Here is a 22,296-nt window from a genome sequence, read left to right as displayed (position 1 = left end):
TGCTAGTGGTGGTATGACTGTTGAGCCATCAGTATGTAAAACATATACACACAAGTTTTAGGGGAATTAAAGATTTAAATGTTAAAAAAAAAAAAGTGCAATTTTAGAACAAAATCTAGGAGACTCTATAACCTACAGTTGGAGTAAATCTTTTACCAACTTATTTTTTTTTTAAATGAGACAGAGTTCAGAATTTATCAAGGAAAAGTTAGATATATTAATTAAATAAAAGACAAAATTCATATGGCAAAAAATACAACCAAATTCAAAAGATAAACAAATAATAGAGTGGGAAAATAGTTGTAACAGATTTGGTCAATGAAGTGTCAATATCCATAATACATAAAGAGCTTTTATACATGGATTAGAAAAGATTAATAAGTAGTTCACAGAAGAGCAAATTCAAGTAGCTAACAAGCTACCCTAGTGATTAGTGTAATGCACCATTTAATAAATAATCTTTAACCGCTGAATTGAAATATTATGTATAAATACTGGGCACTAACCTTTAACCCTCCTAGCTGTCTATTCTTTTGCTAACACCACACTCTTTTGTTTACAATGCCTAATATAAAAAATTGTTAAGGCAAGTTCCCTCTCACTAAACTTTGTATACTCTTAGATATCAGTTCCTTCACAAAAACTTTAAATTCATTTAACCCAGTTCCATGGAATTTTTCAGATTTTGTACTTGCAAATCCTTAAACAGGTATCAATAAAATCTAGTATTGAGAGGTCATATATTATAGAATGCAGTGTCTACAAATATAGGCTTTGAGGTATGGGTTCAAATCCATGATATGCTACTTTTCAGCTTGGTTGCCTTGGGCAAATGTCTTAACCTACTCCATAAAATAACAATAACTTATAACTTAGGCTTAAGAGGGTGAAATAAGATAATGCATAGAAGGCATTTAACACAGAGAAGTTGCTCAATAAATACTAGTTCTATGTTGTGATCCCACTCAAATCCTCTGCACAGTGGAAAAGACCCATCCTGTAACTTGGAAAGGGGGAAAACTACCTGCCAGTAAAGACCTGGTTTTCCAGCAAGTTCAGAGCACAAAGAGAAGTGTGACTTATTTAAGCTGCTTGCTGGCTGTAAATCTCCAAGTTAAAAAAAAAACAAAAAACAAAAAACAACATTTTGCACATCCTGCAAAATGCAGATCCAAAAAGAATGTAGATCAGCTTAGAATGTAGATCACAAACAATAGTGGAATACAGATCTTCCTTGACTTACGATAAGGTTACGTCCCGATAAACGCATTACTAAGTTGAAAATAGTTTAGGTCAAAAATGCATTTAATACCCCTAACCTATGGAACATCACAGCTTAGGCTAGCTTACTTTAAATGTGCTCAGAGCACTTACATTAGCCTACAGGTGGGCAAAATCATCTAACACAAAGACTATTTTATAATAAAGTGTTGAATACCTCATGAAATGTACTGAATACTGTACTGAAAGTGAAAAACAGAATGGTTGTACTAGTTGTTTTACCCTCGTGATTGTGTGGCTGACTGGGAGCTATGGCTCACTGCTGCTGCCCAGCATTATGAGTATGGAATGGCATATGGCTAGCACAGGAAAATGTCAAAATTCAAAGTATGGCTTCTACTGAATTGCTTTTAAACCATCATAAAGTTGAAAAATTTTAAGTTGGACACTATAGACTGTAGCAGCAACAAAGTTGGAAACCGAATCTGATGGATGCAAATGCAGGAGAGAAGAAGCTAGGGAGATAAATGCAGGGTGAGGAAGAAGACTCGAAGGAAGAACTATTTTAAATCACAACTCACTGATGAGAACAGTTTATATTCCAACTAGAATCTGATATGAATATCATTTTTCACTGTAGTTGCATAACCACTTTTTAATTTTTCAACAAATTTTAGGAATATTTTGTGTGAAACTGAGAACTCCTATTATTTGTACATTCAATAAATATTTACTGAGCACCTGCTATGTGCTAGACACCCTGCTAAGTACTAGGTATACTGTGGCAAAAACAAAACAAGCATAGCTCCTGAACTTATTTAATGAAGGAGAACAAATAATAATCAAATAGCTAAGTTATAATTACAAATGAGAAAGGCCATGAAGGAAAACAAGATCAGGTGGTCAGGAAAGTCCTTTCTGAGGAGGTACTGGTACTGGCTACTTCTCATCCTTCATGTCTAAGGTACTCATGAAAGAGTGGGGAGAAGAACAGGCAGAGCGATCAGCTTTTCTGAAATGACCTGAACAGGAAAAAGTCTACTACATTCAAGGTAATAAAAGTTGAGTATGGACAGAAAATAGTGAGCAGAGAGCAGCTAAAAATGCAAATGGAGAGATAAATGAGAATAAGACGATAAAATCATGTTAAAGGGACTGAATTTTATTATGAACCAACCTAAAAGTTTTAAGAAAATTGCTTTAAGGAAATTTTTAAAGACCACTCTAACTCTGTACCAAGAATGTACTGAGAGAGAACAGAAGTGAAGAGGGGGAACCAAACAGGAAGCTATTAAAATAGTGCTATAAATAGTATGGTGGAAAGAGACAACAAATAGGCTCTACCATAGCTACCATATAATATCACCACTTACTTTATACTTACTGTACGTAATTTACATAACAACTGTTCAAGAGGAGTTCTATGATACAGTCATTTCAAAGTTATTAAATTAGTATTAAATCTCAAAATATTGAGTCATTTTGTCCTGCCAATTAATATCCAGCAAAGTTTATAACAAAAATGTGAACTTGAAAGTATATACCTGTGGGGAAAAATATTTTCAGTCTTTTCCCAAATTTTAATAATTTTTATACTGTATCTCTTATCTTGCCTTGTAAACATGGGAACCAAACTGAACAATTCATACTTTTATACTTTATACAATCCTTACTTGTATACTTCTAACTGCAAAAGCCTTTAGTGGTAGATAAAAATTAGAAAATGAAGGAAAAACAACCAATATTTCTCAATTGGGTACAGCAAATTATAAAGATGACCCACAAAACACCTCACCCCACTCCTGACCACAGGGTTGGGATTGTATTGCACTGGCAATTTATCTATACTAGGGCCCCCAATATCTTATAATCCCTCTTCTCTGGATATCCATTAAACAATTATTTACTGAGTGCCAAGTATGCACCAGTTACTTCTGTATAAGTTTCCTCTCTCCATTAAGTAGAGAATAACGTGGTGGTTACAATAGGGTCCTTCTAGCATCTGGCTAGAAGGGAGAAACCCAAAACTTCTTACATCCATCAATATATTCTCTCCTGCCCTGCCATAGCAGCAATGGGAGAACTGGGAGATGGCGGGAAATGATCTGCACCTAGCAGAAATGTCTAATGTGATAAGGAAAGACTCCACAAGTTCCTACATGATGTTGACCTGCAGACAAAATGGGAGTAATAGAACTGAGTCTTACAATATACTCACGATGCCCCCAAAGTCTAACTCCATCTTGAGAGTTGATAATCTAATAACAATGCCCGAAACAAAGTACAATACTTCCCTTGCTCCTATACTGTTTTACCCTCCACCATTTAGCAACTCTTGGAAACTTTCCCTGCTCAATTTCCTCACTTACTCTGATAAGCAGAGCATTTCAAATGAATCGCCAGTGAAGTAAACCAGTGTCTACTTTCCTGAGAAATGATGCTGTGTCCATTAATCTTTCAGACACTAGTGACACAGTAACAATACTAATGGCAACTGGAAAACAGCTCTTCCCCAATGCATTACTGGATATATCAATAGCTTTTTGGCAATGAAAGAGCCAAATAGGAAAAGGCCTGGATACTGTGATTAGTCAAACAAGAGCAATGAAAAAAGATGGTGGATAAAAAAAGTCTAATAAAATATAATTAACAGAATCTTCACTTTTTGCTCAATTACCTTCCTATCATTTATTAAGTTTCAGTTAGTACTTACTTGTTTATCTGGTATTGACCATAAGCCAACATTGCCCATTAAGCCAACTGTAATTAAATCTGTGTCTCACAGGCATAATTTCTAAGCAGATATCAACCTGATGAGCCAACCATTACTGTGTAATTTTACTGACTGCATTCTAAGGAGCAATGGTCTCTCCAATAATTTCTGATTTTTAGGGAAAGGTCACATAAGGATCACAGAAAGCTATGAAGTTTATGGGCTCATTTGCATGCTCACTCTGAATCCTCTGTAACAGTGGTTCGTTGATAAGGTTCACAATAAGCCTTCTATGACCCTGCAAAAAACCAGATCCTCTCTCAGAAAAATGTACCTGTGCATACAAAATGTAGCAAACAATTTCAGGAGGTTAAAAAAAAAATGACTTGATGCTTATCCAGGGTCAAGAACCCCTGCTATCATTAGTATAGCCTCCTTCTGAACAAAGTTAAGAATAGAGGTTTAATAGATTTATGAGCAGGTCAGAGAAAAAGCTGTTGGTGGGAAAATTCAAAGCAAAGACACTGACAATAAAGATGAGAGAGGAGATTCACAGCAATACCCTGAGGCCTAACTACTGCAGCACAAAGTGCTTATTCATTCATTTGACAAATATTTATTGTACATTATTTTGAACTAGGTAGGGTGCCAGACGTGATAGCAGATATAGCTACTATCAGAAGTAGCTAACATAGTTCCTGCTCTCATACAGCTTGTAAGGACCAGTGGGAAGAAAATCAACATCCTGAAAAATAATTATAAAATGAAATATATAATTGGAATGAAGGAAATATACTTTATGAGAGCCTAGAACAAAAGAACCTGGCTTAGATTGAAGGTCCACAAAGGCTTCCCTAAAGTAAGACTAAAGTGAAAGCTAACCAGTAAATAAGTTACCTATGCAGAAATGGGGGTGGGGGTAAAGTTATTACAAATATTCCAGTCCAAGGGAAACATAAGCAAAGATCCTGTGGTAGACACGGTGTGGAGATTAGGGAACTGCACTATGAAATTAGGAAAATGTTGGTTCTCTTATTTTAACAGCTTTCTTCTTATCCTGTTACTTATCTTCTGATAAAAATGATAGTATGCTGTGTCCCACCCACCCCATAATATACGTAAGGCACTTAGGAAAATGCCATGGCACACAGTAAGTGCACACTAATGTTAGTGATGATGAAAGTTATAGAGTAGTTGAGAGAACTTGTGTTCTAGTAAAATTACCTAGGTATAGTCAACACCACAATAAATGTTAGCAGTTCCTACAGCCACCAATTACAAATTTCTAAGGCAAAATATAAACAACTTAAAATATTTTAATAATTGCTTGCTCTTCATTTCCATTTATATAAATGTGCTACAAAGAGCTATATTTAGATACAGTACAAATACATGTTATCTCTACTTAAGGACTACAATATACTTTACCACTGAGATTATTATTTTTTAAACAAACCAACAACTAATTGGTTAATTCTGGGAAAGACTTAAATGAAACCAAGTTCTTACAATACATATAATTACTATTTTTTTAATAGAATGATACTCAAAATTGACTCCCTGTTGAGTTCAATTTGATTGAACATCTACTACTTAAATAAAAAATATTGAGCTATGGAAAAACTGTTCTTTAGAAAATTTAACAGTCTTTGAGAATAGTTTCAAATTTAGTCTTACTTAACAAGCTGAGGTATAATTCAAAAAGAAAACCTTTGTTTTCACTTTGCCTCTAGGCAAAGTATTATACGAATCCCCAGTAACGAAGAATCTATCTTTTATGTAGAAGTCTGTTAACATTCAAGAAAATATATAGCAAACAAAGGATGTTGGGGCCCTCAAGCCAACAGCCACCCCCAACTGTGCACCCTGAGGGGATTCAGGATGGAGAAAAGCAGGATACTGGCCCTAGACAGTTAAGGTGCATATCAAAGGAATAATTTCAGTAAGCCCAAACAAACTCTTGCATCTTCCCATACATAGAAAAGTGCTAAATTCATTAATGAAATGTCTGGTTTTCTTTAATTAACAGTAATCTTTTTATGTTCTGACTACCGGGTTTTTGTTGCAAAAAACTCCTATATATCCTGGTTCCTCCCTTATCTCTTTGGAGCAGTCTCTCAGAGCTATTTGAGAGGCTGCTTCCCGGACTTGAGTCCTCAGAAAGTCTGCAGAATAATTCTCAAGTTTTGGGTTGTGCATTTTTTTCAGTCGACAATACCCTGCTCTCTCAGATATACTACCCTTGAGTATGAGCACATTTTTCCTAAACTTAAATATCTACATCTCCTTGTCTGATATTATTCAACAGGTAAGAACTAAGAGAAGACACTTAATAACTCTTGTACTACAAAAATGCAACATTACCTGGAAAACTAGTCTTCATTATATCAATTCCAACTTGTAGCTCAGACTCCGCAGCAAGTACAGCATAGTCTCCTTGATGAGAGATGTTAAAGTTGAAATTGGGGTAAGGATTCAATGAGTCTTTCGCAAGGATTGGTTTTCCTTTTGCAGTTCTTTGCAAACGAATATTATTCCAAGGTATATTCAATTTCTCTGCAACTAATTTCCTCATCATCAGACGACCAGCCTGTTAATAAAACATTTGTTAAGTATTGATGTCTGTACTAAAGATTTAGGTAACACTGCCTATAACATACAAAGTCTATTTTTGTGGTTTCTAAAATATTCATTTCTTAAAGTTTTTAAAAAGTACCTAAGTATTAAATACCTGCTTTAAGATTTAAGAAATGCTTATGAAGACAGACAACTTAAAGTCCCTCTTTAGCAATTCCCTCCCTCCCCTTAACAAGTAACCAACCAATGTTATCAAGTATTCATCCCTTCAGTCTTTTCTCTAAGTACCCAAAATATGTTCATTTGCTTTTACTATCTATCCATTTATATGAAATCCTACTATATGTACTATTCTACCATGTATAATCTTTTAAATTTCTAAGTGTTGGGGATTATTTTACGTTTGTATATAACCATCTGGCCTGTGCATTTCATACTATCAAGGTACCACAACTTGACTATCCCCTATTGTTGGATATTTTAGGCTGGCTCTAGTTTTACTATTATAAAAAAAATTCCCCATTGAGCAACCTTGTTGTACTTACATCTCTGTGCATATGTGCATGTATTTCTAGATCATATATACTTATCACTGGGCTCAACAATTAGCAATGCATGACCTATCTTTTTTCACATATACCCCATCCACTCTCTCCCTCCATTAATTATCAAGAAAGAAATGGGGCTTCCCTGGTGGCACAGTGGTTGAGAATCTACCTGCCAACGCAGAGGACACGGGTTCGAGCCCTGGTCTGGGAAGATCCCACATGCCACAGAGTAACTAAGCCTGTGTGCCACAAATACTGAGCCAGCGCTCTAGAGCCCACGAGCCACTACTACTGAACCCACGTGCCACAACTACTGAAGCCCGCGCACCTAGAGCCTGTGCTCTGCACCAACAGAAGCCACTGCAATGAGAAGCCCGCACACGGCAATGAAGAGTAGCCCCCCCACCCCACCCCCCGCCGCAACTAGAAAAAGCCCGTGTGCAGCAACGAAGACCCAACGCGGCCAAAAAGAAATAAATTAAATAAATTTTAAAAATATATGTATATTTTAAAAAAGAAATGACTAAAATCACACAAAAATACCTAAGGGTATAACAAGGCATATAATATTTTGAAAAATCTTCCAAGTTTTTTTCCCTTCAGTTCTAAACAATGACTTTTAAATACTGCACGAGTTTGAATTTGACAATTTCTTACAAATTACAGAAAGTATAAAAATATTCACCAATATGCCTTCAAAAATCAATCAGCCCACATTTCAAAAGAAAAAGTGCTTTGACAGAGGAACATTTTCAAGGTAACAGTCTTTGATGGTAATTAGAAGCTGTTTCAAACTGCGCTATATACACAGAAGTTGTTTTGAAACCCGTTTCCATTTGTTGCTAAAAATACGTAAGTAAAATAAACAATTATATCTAAAGTACTGTTTCCCAAGCTATTTAGTCAGAAAGGTATGCCTAGGACTGCATCCTTCCTTGACTTAAGTTTCCCTGGTAAAAGGAGGCTGGACTCTTCCAGTTCCACGGCGTGCAAGGCTAAAGTAAGTCATAACTGTCAATATTTCTTAGGGCCTATCACGTGCAGGAGAATGGTAGGATACTTAACAGGCTAAGAATGTGCTATGGGCCCAAGCAAGGAAAAATAAATTTTGATAACTTAAAAATAAGAAAAAAAAACATTGTGGGTAAAAAGAACTACTTTGTAGGCCTTCTCAACACCTATTTTAGGGTTTAGCACGATCTCTATTTTCAATTACAACGGGGGAGGGACTAATATTTACAGCGGACGAGGCCTCCGAGGAGACTACAAAGACGGTGGAGACCAGGCCGCGCGCACACACGGTAGAGTCAGCAGCACCTACCACTCTCGCCCTGGGGCGGCCACAAACTGGCGCCGACGCTAGCGTGGGAGGGGGGAGTCTCTACAGCCCGGCCCACCATCCCCAACATCTGCTTCCTCGGCCCTCAATACGAAAGACCTGTAGTACCAAAGCTGCCTTAGCGTCGCGTGCAAAGACGAACTGGCCAATGCGCTCCTTCTCCTCGGGCTGGATCGATCGCACCGCGAGCAGCCATTCGGCTCGGCTCGGCAGCCAAGCGCCACAGGAAAAGGCCCAGCGCACGCCCTCCATTGCTGGCACCAAGCAGAATCGCTTAGCGGGGAAAACCATACACTGAAAACCTCACCGCCACCTCGGGCTTGATGGCGCGGACGCTAAAAGTGCCCCACCCACTTCCTCCCGGCGCTCGGGCGGAGGGGGCGGAGCGTCGCGCTACGTCAACTGCACGTTGCTCACCGAGAGCCCTCACTTCCACGCCACCTACTCTGCCACCTCCTCCCCCGGGAGCGGAAGTGGAGACCCTCCTCTGCGCTTTGCGGCAACGCGTGACCGTCACGTGGGGCGGGGCTTCGGAGGCGAGCGAAGGGAGGGACAAAGGCCAAGAGCGTATAGAACGCCACTCACACTTGGAGAGGAGATAACGGGACAGAGGTGCAAGCCAATCGCAATCAGGCCTGTGGAGGCAGAGACTGGGGTGGAGACTTCGGAGACTGCAGTTCCAGGTGGGTGATTTCTGAGCTGTGAGAGAGGAGTGGGATGGTAGCGTCTTATTCCTGGGGACCAGGATCGGCCCCTATTATCCACAGAGAAGAGAATTTTCTTGGCTTAGGCTACCAGTGCCGCTCCTTCGTGTTCCAGGGCGGGAGAGGTTTCTGTGGCAGGAAGGGGACTGCATGGTGCCCCCAAGAGTTGTGTTTCCCGCGGCCCTGAGTTGCCTTCCTCCCCTGTCCCCTTAGGCCGAAACTCATCTAGACACTCCAACCCTAGCAGCCCTCCCTGAAACCTGCCTTCTAAGGCTGGGGCAAAGACTCTGCATTGCCTCCAGTGTAGGGCGCGGACCCTGCCTGAATCCAAGGCTGCTACCAAGCAGCTAACTGTGTTGAGGCCATAAAGTGACCCAGGTGCGGTTTTTGTGGCTGCCAAGCCTGGGCCAGAGCCCTAGGGAGAAAACTGAGGATTCTGTTGTTGAGGCACCGGTGGGTGGTCCCATTGTTATCAGAGGTCTTTGCTCTGAAAGCAACAGAACCAAGTTGCATAATTTCAGGAGCCCTTCATAATTAACTCTGTGCCTTTGCTCAGTTATTTGCTTGTGATCAAAGATCCTTGCGGTTTTGGTCCAGGGAAAAGTTGATCTGTGTAGATGAATTTAAATGCCTAACTTTGTGGTAGATTAAATGCGACACTGGGATTCAGCCGACTCCCTTCTTCCTTTGGCTGCCAGGGAATGTCAACTAAAAGCCAGCAGTAGTAATTAACAGTTACTTGCGGCTTATTTCCATCCTCTTTAAGATAGGTTTTATTCTGTTTTCATCTATATTTGTTTCTGTTAACTTTTCGTGATATCATCATTCCCCTCCAATCATTTGCAAGTAAATGAGATCTTGAACATACACAAACACAAATCCTCAAAGGGCTGTAAAATGAAGTACTGGCTTCATACATCAGTTTAGCTAATACTATGTGTCAGGTGCTATATCTGCTTACAATCTGGCAAAGAAGATAAGACATGTACAAAAAGCTACAGTAAGAGAAAATGTAAAGATATGTAAAGTATAAAGTACTGTTACCCATACCAGTAATGATTTTAAGTCATTTGTCCACTTTTAACTTTATGTATCTAAGCACCATATTAACACTTTTCCATTCTTGTCTTTTTGAACTATTACAATTTTGGTATATTTACTTTTCTATTTCTAAAAACACTTCTATGTCCATTATATCCCATGCTCGTCTATGCAGTAATTTTTACCGTTGGAGAAACAGATGAGAAAGAGAATTTGTGGAATTATTTAAACTCAGGTTTAGGAACGTATGGTCCACTCTTTTACCTTTCAGCTAAGCTTTGTGTATTCAATCTATAGAGCCTAATAAAGGTAGGTAATGTAGTGGGTTTTTGTACTTGTTTTCTCAGAATGTTCTCTTCTCCTCCCATCAGCACATTCCTTGTTCCTCTTTGTCATTCAGGACTCAGCTCAAATGTCATACGAAAGAGAATGTCTCCACAGACACGTATAAAAAGCGCACTCTTCCCACTCCCTATCCCCCAGCCCTGAGCCTAGTACCCTAGTGGACACTCTTTATAGGTTTGTTTAATCCCCTTCCCTATCTACTTTTTAAATTCTTACTTGTCCATCAGGGCTTAGCTCAAGCCTTACTTTTCCTAAAGGACTACTACAGAGTACTTAAAAAAATATATATATTGTCTATATAATTAATTTGGCAATTAATCTAGTACTGCCTTATTGGCCTGAATTATTTATATGTGTGTTATCTTGCAAATTAGAATGTAACTGCCCGAGGGGAAGTTCATGTGTACCTTGCCTTTTACAAATAGTATACTTCAGCAAATGTTTTTGATGAACTTTTAGAATAGATTTTACTCTTCATGAGCTAATACTGATATTTATATTCTGTCTACTTCCTTCCCTTTTTTCTTAAGGCAGTATAAAGTGTGCAGTTAATAGCTTGCCTAACTATATTCAGTAAACCCAAAAATGTATTATAGTATTTTTTATTGCATTGGTTAGGGGGAAAAAGGACTAAAGTGATAGCTCAGCAAGCTTGTAGTAGTCATCTTACCAGATCCTGATCTGTGACTTCTTAGGATTCTGAGAGACTTGTGTTCCAGTTTCAGTTCTATCACCAATTATCTATGTGACTTTGAGTAAATCACATAACCTCTCCCAGGTATCAGTTTCAATGGAAAAGCATCAAATGAGATCATCTCTAAGATTTGGTGATTTTTTTTAGGTAATGTTCATTAGCTTTTTATTCTATTGCAAAACCTTGATTTCCCCTTTTCCTTTAATTCCTGTATCTGTTCTATCGCAAAGTTTTATTGGTTCTACTACTAAAATAGAGCTAAAATCTATTTCCCTCCATCTCCAGTCTCTAGTCTAAACCACCATATTTCTCACCTGAAATACTGATTAGTTTTCTATCTTGCTCAAGAAAGGGAAACATTCTCTTGCTATGTCTGTCCTCCATGCCATAAGCACTCCTGAAACAACCTGTCTTCAGAGCTAAGTCTAGAAGTCCATGCTCTTAATCACAGTGCTATAGGCCTCCTTAATTAGACTGAGAAGGAGATAAGAAACTTGAAAAGTGTTGTGGCACAGAAAAGAATGGGGAACTAGTTAACAGTGTGAATACTTCTGAGAGGTTAATAAGATGAGGGGAGTGAAGTTAGCATTTGACTACAAGATGGTAGTGTGGTGACATTGATATGAGCAATTTTATTTATTTTATTTTCATTTTTCTTTGATTAATTATTTTATTCATTTATTTTATTGAAGTATAGTTGATTTATAAAGTTTCAGGTGTACAGCAAAGTGATTCAGTTTTATATATATTATATATATAATATAATATATATAATATATATAAAATATAAATATATATACTATATATGTTATGTAAATATATATAAATATATGTGTATATATAATATATAAATTATATAAATGTACATAAATTATATATAAATTGTATATATAATATATATGAATATAATAAATATATATATATAATAAATAATATATTTATATAAATATACAAATAAATATATATAAATTTTATATAATATATATTATATATATATAAAATATATATATATTCTTTTCCAAACAAGACATTGAATACAACTCCCTGTGCTATATGGTAAGTCCTTGTTGTTTATTGTATATATAGCAGTATGTATATTTTAATCCCAAATTATCAATTTATCTCTCCCCCCTTTCCCTTTTGGTAACCATCAGTTTGTTTTCCATGTCTGTGAGCCTATTTCTGTTTTTTAAATAAGTTCATTTGTATCATTTTTTAGATTCCACATATAAGTGATATCATATGATATTTATCTTTCTGTGTCTGACTTAGTTCACTTAGATGATAATCTCTAGGTCCATCCATGTTGCTGCAAATGGCATTATTTCATTCTTTTTTATGGCTGAGTAATATTCCATTATATATACATACACACACACACACACACACGCACACACTACATCTTCTTTATCCATTCATCTGCCAATGGACAGTTAGGTTGCTTCCATGTCTTGGCTATTGTAAATAGTGCTGCTGTGAACATAAGGGTGCATGTATCTCTTCTTTTTTTTTTTTTTTTTTTGCGGTACACAGGCCTCTCACTGCTGTGGCCTCTCCCATTGCAGAGCACAGGCTCCGGACGCGCAGGCTCAGCAGCCATGGCTTGCGGGCCTAGCCGCTCTGCAGCATGTGGGATCCTCCCAGACCAGGGCATGAACCCGTGTACCCTGCATCGGCAGGTGGACTCTCAACCACTGAGCCACCAGGGAAACCCCTGTATCTCTTCTAATTAGAGTTTTTGTCTTTCCTGGATATATGCCCAGGAGTGGGATCATATGGTGATTCTATTTTTAGTGTTTTAAGGAACCTTCACACTGTTCTCCGTAGTGGCTGCACCAGTTTAGGTTGCCACCAACAGTATAGAAGGATTCCCTTTTCTCCACACCCTCTCTAGCATTTATTATTTGTAGATTTTTTGATGATGGCCATTCTGACAGGTGTTTTGATTTGCATTTCTCTAATAACTAGCAATGTTGAACATCTTTTCATGTGCCTATTGGCTATCTATATGTCTTCCTTGGGGAAATGTCTATTTAGGTTTTCTGCCCATCTTATGTTTGTTTTTTTTTTGATATTGTGTTGTATAAGCTGTTTGTATATTTTGGAAATTAAGCCCTTGTTTGTTTGCATCATTTACAAATATTTTCTCCCATTCTGTAGGTTGTCTTTTTGGTTTTTTTTAATGGTTTCTTTTGCTGTGCAAAAGCTTTTAAGTTTAATTAGATCCCATTTGTTTATTTTTGCTTCTGTTTCCATTACTCTATGGGAGAGATCCAAAAAAATATTTCTGTGAATTATGTCAAAGAGTGTTCTGCCTATGTTTTCCTCTAGGAGTTTTACATTTAGGTATCTGGTTTTACATTTAGGTCTTTAATCCATTTTGAGTTTATTTTTGCATATCGTGTTAGAGAATATTCTAATTTTATTCTTTTACATGTAGCTGTACAGTTTTCTTATCACCACTTATTGAAGAGACTGTCTTTTCTCCACTGTGTATTCTTGCCTCCTTCATCGTAGATTGATTGACTGTAAGTGTATGGGTTTATTTCTGGGCTTTCTAACCTGTCTCATTTATCTATGTGTCTGTTTTTGTGCCAGTACAATACTGTTTTGATTACTGTAGCTTTGTAATAGAGTCTGAAGTCAGGGAGCGTGATTCCTCCAGCCCTGTTCTTCTTTCTCAAGATTGTTTTGGCTATTTGGGGTCTTTTGTATTCCATGCAAATTAAAAAAAATTTTGTTCCAGTGATATGAGCAACTTGAATAGAGTGAAAAAGAGGAACTTGATTGTAGTGGGTTGCGATGATAACTGGTGGCAAAGTTACTGCAGACAGTTCTTTAAAGAAGTTTTTCTGGGAGTAAAGAAATAGGATGGTAGCTAGAGGAGGGTAAAAGATCAAAGGATAGATTTTTGTTTGATATTTGTTTAAAGATGGGAGATACTAAAATTTGTACATTGATCAAAAATGTTCAATAGAGTGATAGAAATTGTGGATATAGGAGTTTGTGTGTTCACCACTCTAAAGTGTACTCCAGAGTGGAGGACCTTGTCTCTATTGTTTTTGACTGTATGCCCAATATCTGGAATAGTGCTTACTACAATAATAGTTACTTCATAAATTTTCTATTATTTGTTGAATAAATGAATGACTTGGACTCTATTTATCTTACCTTCTCTCAATTCATCATTCACACATCAGCCAGAAAAAAATAAATCAAATCATGTCGCTGTCTAGTTCAGTCTTCCATAATTCCAGCTGCACTTAGAACAAAATTCCAGTTCCTTGTGGCCTATAGGATCCTGCATGAGGTAGCACCAGCCTTCTGTAACCCTATCTCTCCAACATTCTTGCTCTCATTAACTATACTCCAGCAATGCTGGCCTTCGTTCATATCCTAAAGCTGAAGGACCCTTTCCCATTCTAGGGCTTTATACATGATTTCTCTCACCAACCCCTTACCTTGTCATTATTCGGGTGTCAGCTTAAATGACACCTTCTCAGAAAGGCTCTTCCTAATATTGTAGTGGATGAGAGCATGGGCTCTGGAGCCAGAGTGCCTGGGTTTACATCCCATCTCCTTGCTTACTTGCTATCTATTATTATCTTTAGGGTTTTGTTCCAAGATACTGAAAACCCATTCTTCACATTTTAATTCACATACACATGTAATGACAAATATGTCATGATTGCTGCCTGTCAAAAGTGATTGTAAGGTATCAATTTCAGATATCTTAAGCCTCATTTTCCCTGTATATAAAATAGGGACAATAGTATTATCTATTTTATAGTAGTTGTTTTGAAAATTAAAGAGTGTGTAAAGCATGTGGTACAGAGCCTGGCACAGAGTAAGCACTATGTAAGTGTTCACTGTTAACATTGTCATTATCTGAAGTTGAATACCACCCGCTGTTCATTTTTATATCTATTTCCCAGTTGTTTCTTCACAGTATTTATTGCAGTTTATAATTTGACAGTCTTCTTTTCTAGATACTAAACATCAGGAAAGGAGGGATCATGTCTGTCTTTATTCTCCATGCTCTCTCTAGTGCCTAATACAGTACCTGGTATATAGTTAGCACTCTGTAATAAGTATTGAATAGAATAGGCCAGCAAAATGCTCTATATTGAAACATCAGTGACCAAACTAATATCAGTGGAAGACCCAATGAAATCAAAGCCCACATCAGTCACAGCACAACTTTAGTTTAATATTCCACTTCTATCAAGTTGCATATGCTCTTTTTCTTCTTTTTTTTTTTTGTTTTTGCGGTACGCGGGCCTCTCACTGTTGTGGCCTCTCCCGTTGCGGAGCACAGGCTCTGGACGCGCAGGCTCAGTGGCCATGGCTCACGGGCCCAGCCGCTCCGCAGCATGTGGGATCTTCCCGGACCGGGGCACAAACCCGTGTCCCCTGCATTGGCAGGTAGACTCTCAACCACTGCGCCACTAGGGAAGCCCTGCATATGCTCTTCTGTCGTTACTTAATATCAAAGGCTTGGTTCTTAGACTTGATTCTTGTACTTTTATTGAATAATTTTTTAAATCAAATTTTAATGGAACACATTAAAAGTAAAAACAAGAGAATAGTTTTGAAAATTGATTCAATGTTTTCGGCAGGAAGGTATTTCGTTGAAGCTGAGATGCATTCTTATAAAATACAAGACTGTTTTTTGTGCTACTAAGAAAGAAGAAAAGTGCCATTTAAACTATGACACAGCTTTCCATGACTTGGAATTTTTCGTACTTATGGAAAGCCCTTTTAAAAAAAATCATATCAACCTTGTACACACATTAAAAAAAAGTAAGCAAAATCAATTAGCTGAGATGCTCACATTCAGAATCTAACTCTTCTAATTCACCTTTGCCTCAGCATCTCAGTGTCCATGTTTTTCTACATAATGTTGTTCTCTGTTATCAGGAGCATTAATGATGTATCATTTCTTAAATGAGTGTCCATTTTTATCTTTAGGGTTTTCTTCAAAGACACTGATACACATCCTTCATATTTTGATGCACATACATATGTAATGACAAATATGAGTGTTATTTAACTAAAGTGATTATAAGATACCTATCTGTCAATTTCAGATATGTTAAGTGTGAAAGAATGTCTTAAAATTAGTGAAATATAATGTTGAATTTACAGAATATTTTGGAGGAAAAAAATTGCCTTACAGATATTTTACCAAGATTTAAGAATTGTTTAACAATTAATAATGTTATTGTCAAAGTATATGTTATTACTGATTTTAAACATTAATATTTTATATACCATTTGACAACGTTAGTTTAACATCAGTATCATTTAAGCATCACAACAGTACAATGTAATTGGCGTGTCCACTTTGCAGATGAGGAAGCCAAAGCCTTAAAGAGCCTCAATAGGGGTCACTACTAAGTGATGGATCATGTAAGACCCTGTTCCTTCAGCTCTCAATCCCAGGTTCTTTGCCATTTGCAAAATATATAAGTACAGACTTACTCAAACCTAATTTAAGAAATGAAAGCTTCAGCTTCTTGGATTTGTCATTCTGTGTAGAGTATACATGGCAGGCTTTATCTTTTAACAACATTTATAAAAGTGAATAGCTGTGTATGATCCTAATATATTTGAGAATACTTGAAAATTTCTAGTAAAGTTTGCTTTTTGTGACTATCTTTGTAGAAGTAAGAATTTCTTTATACTTATATCATTGTGTTTAATTCTTATTCATGAACAGTGAGACTGAATAATTGACTTAATTCAACACAGATCCAAATTACATTCATATTTTTAATGACAATGAACTTAATATAAAAAATTTGTGGTTGAGTTTTTTAAGTTGATGTTCTCAAGACCTATGCCACTATGAAGAAATATAGTTTTTATCCTTTTGAAAGTCTCAGGTTTGGATACCTTTTAGCTGTTTTGTTTTACATTCAACTTATTTTTAAAAACTGAGGAACCACCAAAAATAAAAGGAAATTTTCTTTGAATGTTCTAAGTGTTTTGAACAAGAACAAAACTGTAATGTCAAAGTAGTTTCTGATTTGAATTTATATATCATTGTCTTTTTCTTTTAATTTTTATTTTGAAATAATTACAGATATACAGGAAGTTACAAAAATAGTACAGAGAGATCACATGTATCCTTCACCCAATGTCCCCAGTGGTTATATCTTACATAATTATTGTCCAAATTCAAAACCAGGAATTTAACATTGATACAGTGTGTGTATAGTTCCATGTCATTTTATCACCTGTGTAGAGTACTGTAACTGTTGCCATAGTCAAGTCTCCTTTGTGCATATCCACCTCCCCCAACCCCCCACAACAACGTCCTTAATCCCTGGAAACCACTACTTGCTTTTTCATGCCTATAATTTTGTCATTTCAAGAATATTATAGAAATGGAATCAAACAATATGTGACCTTTTGAGATTGAGTTTTTTCACTCATGATAATGTCCTTGTAATCCATCCAAGCTGTTGTGTATATAGTAGTTTGTTCCTTTTTAATGGTGAGTTATACTTCATGGTAAGAATGTTCCACAGTCTGTATACTCATTCATTTATTGAGCAACATTTTGGCTGTTTCCAGTTTTTGACTATATAAATAAAGCTACTATGAAAAGTTATGTACAGGTTTTTAAGCCCACATAAGTTTTTGTTTCTCTAGGATAAATACCCAGGTCTATGATTATTGGGTAGTATGTTATATGTTTAGCTCCCCACCCTCCAGTTTTTTTGAGATATAATTGATATATAACATTGTATTTTTGGTGTACATGACTTGATATATGTATGTATTGCTGAATGATTACCACAATAAGTTTAGTTAACATCCATCACCTACAGTTACAGTTTTTTCTGATTTGAACTTGTAAGGTCTACTCTCTTAGCAGCTTTCAAATATTCAATACAATATTGTTAACTATAGTCATCATGCTGAATGTTACATTTACAGAACTTATTTATCTTATAACTGGAAATTTGTACATTTTGACCCCATTTACCCAGTTCTCCCTCCACACACACACCCCCACCTCTGGCTAACACCAATTTGTTCTATGTTTCTATGACTTTGGGTTTTTAGATCCCACATATAAGTTAACATCTTATAGTATTTGTCTTTCTGTCTGACTTAACATAATGCCCTCAAGGTCAATACATGTTGTCACAACTGGCAAGATTCCTTATTTTTTATGACTAAATAATTTTCCTCTGTGTGTGTGTGTTGTGTGTATCATATTTTCTTTATCCATTCATTTACCCATGGACGTTTAAGTTGTTTCCATGTCTTGGCTATTGTAAGTAATGCTGCAGTGAAATGGGGGTACAGATATCTGTTCAGGACAGTGATTTGATTTCTGTTGGATGTATACCAAGAAGTTGAATTGCTGGATCATATGGTACTTCTACCTTTAAGTTTTTGAGGAACCTGCGTACTATTTTCTATATTGTCTATACCAGTTTACATTCACAACAAATGTATACAAAGGTTTCTTTTCTCCACATCCCCAACAGCACTTGTTATTGCTTGTCTTTTTGATAGTAGCCATGCTGACAATTGTGAGGTGATATATTGGGGTTTTGATTAGCATTTCCCTGTTGATTAGTGGTGTTGAGTACTTTTTCATGTACCTGTTGGCCATTTGAATATTTCTTTTGAAAATATGTCTGTTTGAATATTTCTTTTGAAAATATGAATATTTCTTTTGAAAATATGTCTGTTTGAGTCCTTTGCCCACTTTTAATTGTGTTATTTGGAGTTTTTTTGCTATTGAGTTGTATGAGTTTGTTATACATTTTGGAAATTGGTACTTTATCAGATGAGTGGTTTCAGAGTATTTTCTCCCATTCTATAGGTTGCCTTTTCATTTTGTTGATTGTTTCATTTACTGTACAGAAGCTTATTAGTTTGCTGTAATCCCACTTATTTTTGTTTTTGTTGCTTATGTTTTAGGTGTCATATCCAAAACAATCATTGCTATTACCAATGTCAAGGAGCTTATTCTCTATTTTTCTTTTGGGAGTTTTATGGTATCAGGTTTTACATTTAAGTCTTTAATCAATTTTGAGTTAATTTTTGTGGATATTGTGAAATAGGGATCTAGTTTCATTCTTTTGCACGTGAATATACATTTTTGCAAACACCATTTATTGAAGAAATTGTCTTTTTACCATTGAGTTTGTGGCTTCCTTGTCAAACATTAGTTGAACATATATGTGTGTGAGTCTACTTTTGGGCTCTTGTTTCTTTCCCACTAGTCTATGTGTCTGTTTTTGTACCAGTACAAAACTGTTTTGATTACTATAGCTTTGTAATAGAGTTTAAAATCAGGAAGCTTTGCTCTTTCACAGGATTGTTTTGACTATTTGGCATCTATGGTAGTTCCATATGAATTGTAGGATTTTTTTTTCTATTTTTGTGAGAAATGCCTTGGGAATCTTGATAGGGATTGTATTGAATCTATAGATGGCTTTGTGTAGAACAGACATTTTAATAATATTAATTCTTCCAATCCACAAACGTGGGATGTCTTTCTATTTATTTGTGTCTTCAATTTCTTTCATTAGTGTCTCGTAGTTTTTAGTGTGTAAGTTTTTCACCTACTTGGTTAAATTGACTCCAAAGTATTTTATTGTTATTGATGCTATTGTAAATGGGTTGTTTTCTTTATTTACTTCTTAGTTAATTTGTTGTTAGCATGTAGAAATCTGATTTTTGTATGTTGATGTTGTGTCCTGTAACTTTACTGAATTAATTAGTGCTAACATTTCTTGGTGGAGTCTTTAGAATTTTCTATATATAAAATCATGTCATCTGCAAACAAAGACAATTTTACTTCTTCCTTTCTGAATCTGATGCCTTTTATTTGTTTTTCTTGCCTGATTACTCTGGCTAGAACTTCCAGTACTATGTGAGAGTGGGTATCCTTATCCTGGTAGTGACATTAGAGGAAAAGCTTTTCAGCCTTTCACCACTGAGTATACTGTTAGCTGTGGGCTTGTCATTTATGGCCTTTATTATGTTGAGGTACTTTTCTTCTATGCCCAGTTCATTGAGAATATTTATCGTGAATGGGTGTTAATTTTTCAAATGCGTTTTCTGTATCTGCTGAGATGATCATATGATTTTTATCTGACTGTTAATGTGATGAATCACATTTATAGATTTGCATATGTTGAACCGTTCTTGCATCCCAGGGATGAATCATGGGATATGATCTTTTTATTGTGCTGTTGAATTTGGTTTGCTAGTATTTTGTTGAGAATTTTTGCATCTGTATTCATCAGGGATGTTGGTCTATAGTTTTTTGGGTTTTTTTTGTAGTGGTCTTATTTGGCTTTGTTACCACAGTCATCTTGGTCTCGTAAAATGTGTTCAGGAGTATTCCCTCCTGTTCACTTTTTTTGGAAGAGTTTGAGAAGAATTGGCTTTAATTCTTCTTCAAGTGTTTGGTAACTTTCACCAGTGAATCCATCTGGTTCTGGACTTTTCTTCATTGAGGATTTTCTTTTGATTACTGATTTATTCTTAGAGAAATTGGACTATTCAGATTTTCTGTTTTTTCATGATTCAGACTTGGTAGGTGAATGTTTCCAGGAATTTATCCATTTCTTCTGGGTTGTCCAGTTAGTTGGCATATAATTATTAATGGTAATTTCTTATGATCCTTTGTATTTCTGTGGTATCAGTTGTAATGTCTCCTCTTTTACTTATACTTTTATTTATTTAGGTTCTCAATCTCTTTGTCTCTTTCTGTCTCAGTCTCTCCCTCTGTCTCTCCCCTCCCCCTGGATTAGTCAAGGTAAAGTCTTGGCAATTTTGTATTTTTTTTTCAAAGAACCAACTCTTAGTTTTGTCATCCTGTTTTCTATTTATTCATTTCTGTTATCTTTATTATTTCCTTACTTCTGCTAACTTTGGGCTTATTTTATTTTTCTAGTTCCTTGAAATATAAAATTAGGTTGTTTATTTGAAGTCTTTCTTTTTTCTTGATATATGTATATATTGCTGTAAACTTCCCTCTTAGAACTGTTTTTGCTCCACCCCATAAGGTTTGGTATGTTGTATTTCCATTTTCACTTGTCTCAAGATACTTTTTAAATTTTCTTTTTGATTTTTTTTCTGATACATTGGTTGTTCAGAAGTGTGTTGTTTAATTTCCATATATTTTTCCATATATATTATATATATAATATATATAATATATCCATATATATAAATTCCATATATATTTCCATATATTTGTGTTGTTTAATATTCCATATATTATCAAGGTTTTCTCCTGATACTGATTTATAGTTTCATATGATTGTAGCCAGGAAACATAGTTGGTGTGATTTCAGTCTTCTTAAATTTGCTGAGACTTATTTTGTGGTCTAAAATATATTCTAGCCTAGAAGATGTTCTGTGTGAACTTGGTAAGAATGAGTATTCTGCTGTTGCTGGATGGAGTGTTTGTATATGTCTATTAGGTTCATTTGGTCTATAATGTTGTTCAAATATGCTGTTTCCTTATTGATTTTCTGGGTGATGTGTCCATTGTTGAGTGTGGGTGTTAAAGTCCCCAACTATTACTGTATTCCTATTTATTTCTCCTGTTAGTTCTGTTAGTATTTTTTTAAATATATATTTAGATACTCTGATGTTGGTTGCATAAATATTTACAACTGTTATATCTTCTTGATGGATTGACCCCAATTTCATTATATAATGCCCTTTGTCTCTTTTGACCATTTTTAGCTGAACATCTCTTTTGTCTGATACAAATATAGCTACCCCTGCTTTCTTTTGATTACCACTTGCTTAAAATAGCTTTACCCGTTCCTTCACTCTCAGTTTATGTGTGTCTTTAAAACTAAAGTGAATCTTTTGTAGTCAGCTTACGGTTGGATTTTTGTTTTTTAAATCCATTCATTCATTCTGTGTCTTTTGATTGATGAATTTAATCCATTCACATTTAAAGTAATTACTAATAGTAAAGACTTTTATTGGCATTTTGATTAACAAAATGTGTTCTGACTTTGTTTTTTACCTTTCTGTTAATACTGTTAGCTGTGGGCTTGTCATATATGGCCTTTATTAACAGTATTAACACACATCACATTAACAGTATTAACAAA

The 22,296-nt window shown here is 35.9% G+C and overlaps 2 protein-coding genes across 6 annotated transcripts in view; one reads left to right on the top strand and one right to left on the bottom strand.

Annotated features, from left to right (window-relative positions):
* The window catches only part of AASDHPPT (aminoadipate-semialdehyde dehydrogenase-phosphopantetheinyl transferase), a 34,272-nt gene extending 25,431 nt beyond the window's left edge, over positions 1 to 8,841 (bottom strand). The window contains exons 1-2 of one of the 4 annotated variants that reach the window (XM_060160316.1): positions 8,816 to 8,841; positions 6,299 to 6,524 (exon numbers count right to left, since the gene is read on the bottom strand). In XM_060160316.1, coding sequence (XP_060016299.1) covers positions 6,299 to 6,512 — 214 coding nt within the window. In that variant the 5' untranslated portion in view covers positions 6,513 to 6,524; positions 8,816 to 8,841. Of the gene's footprint in view, positions 1 to 6,298; positions 6,525 to 8,380; positions 8,760 to 8,815 lie in introns of those variants that run through there. The other 3 variants (XM_060160314.1, XM_060160313.1, XM_060160315.1) reach the window with 3 other exon arrangements.
* Positions 8,472 to 22,296, top strand: part of KBTBD3 (kelch repeat and BTB domain containing 3) — a 50,098-nt gene continuing 36,273 nt past the window's right edge. For both annotated transcript variants that reach the window (XM_060160311.1, XM_060160312.1), the window contains exon 1: positions 8,472 to 9,081. The gene's annotated coding sequence lies outside the window, so the exon portion shown is untranslated. The remainder of the gene's footprint in view (positions 9,082 to 22,296) is intronic.

The sequence above is a fragment of the Lagenorhynchus albirostris genome, chromosome 9, assembly GCF_949774975.1.
Source record: "Lagenorhynchus albirostris chromosome 9, mLagAlb1.1, whole genome shotgun sequence".
NCBI lineage: Eukaryota > Metazoa > Chordata > Mammalia > Artiodactyla > Delphinidae > Lagenorhynchus > Lagenorhynchus albirostris.
The sequence above is the reverse complement of the archived record's forward strand: the minus strand, read 5'-3'. Positions and strand labels throughout refer to the sequence as shown.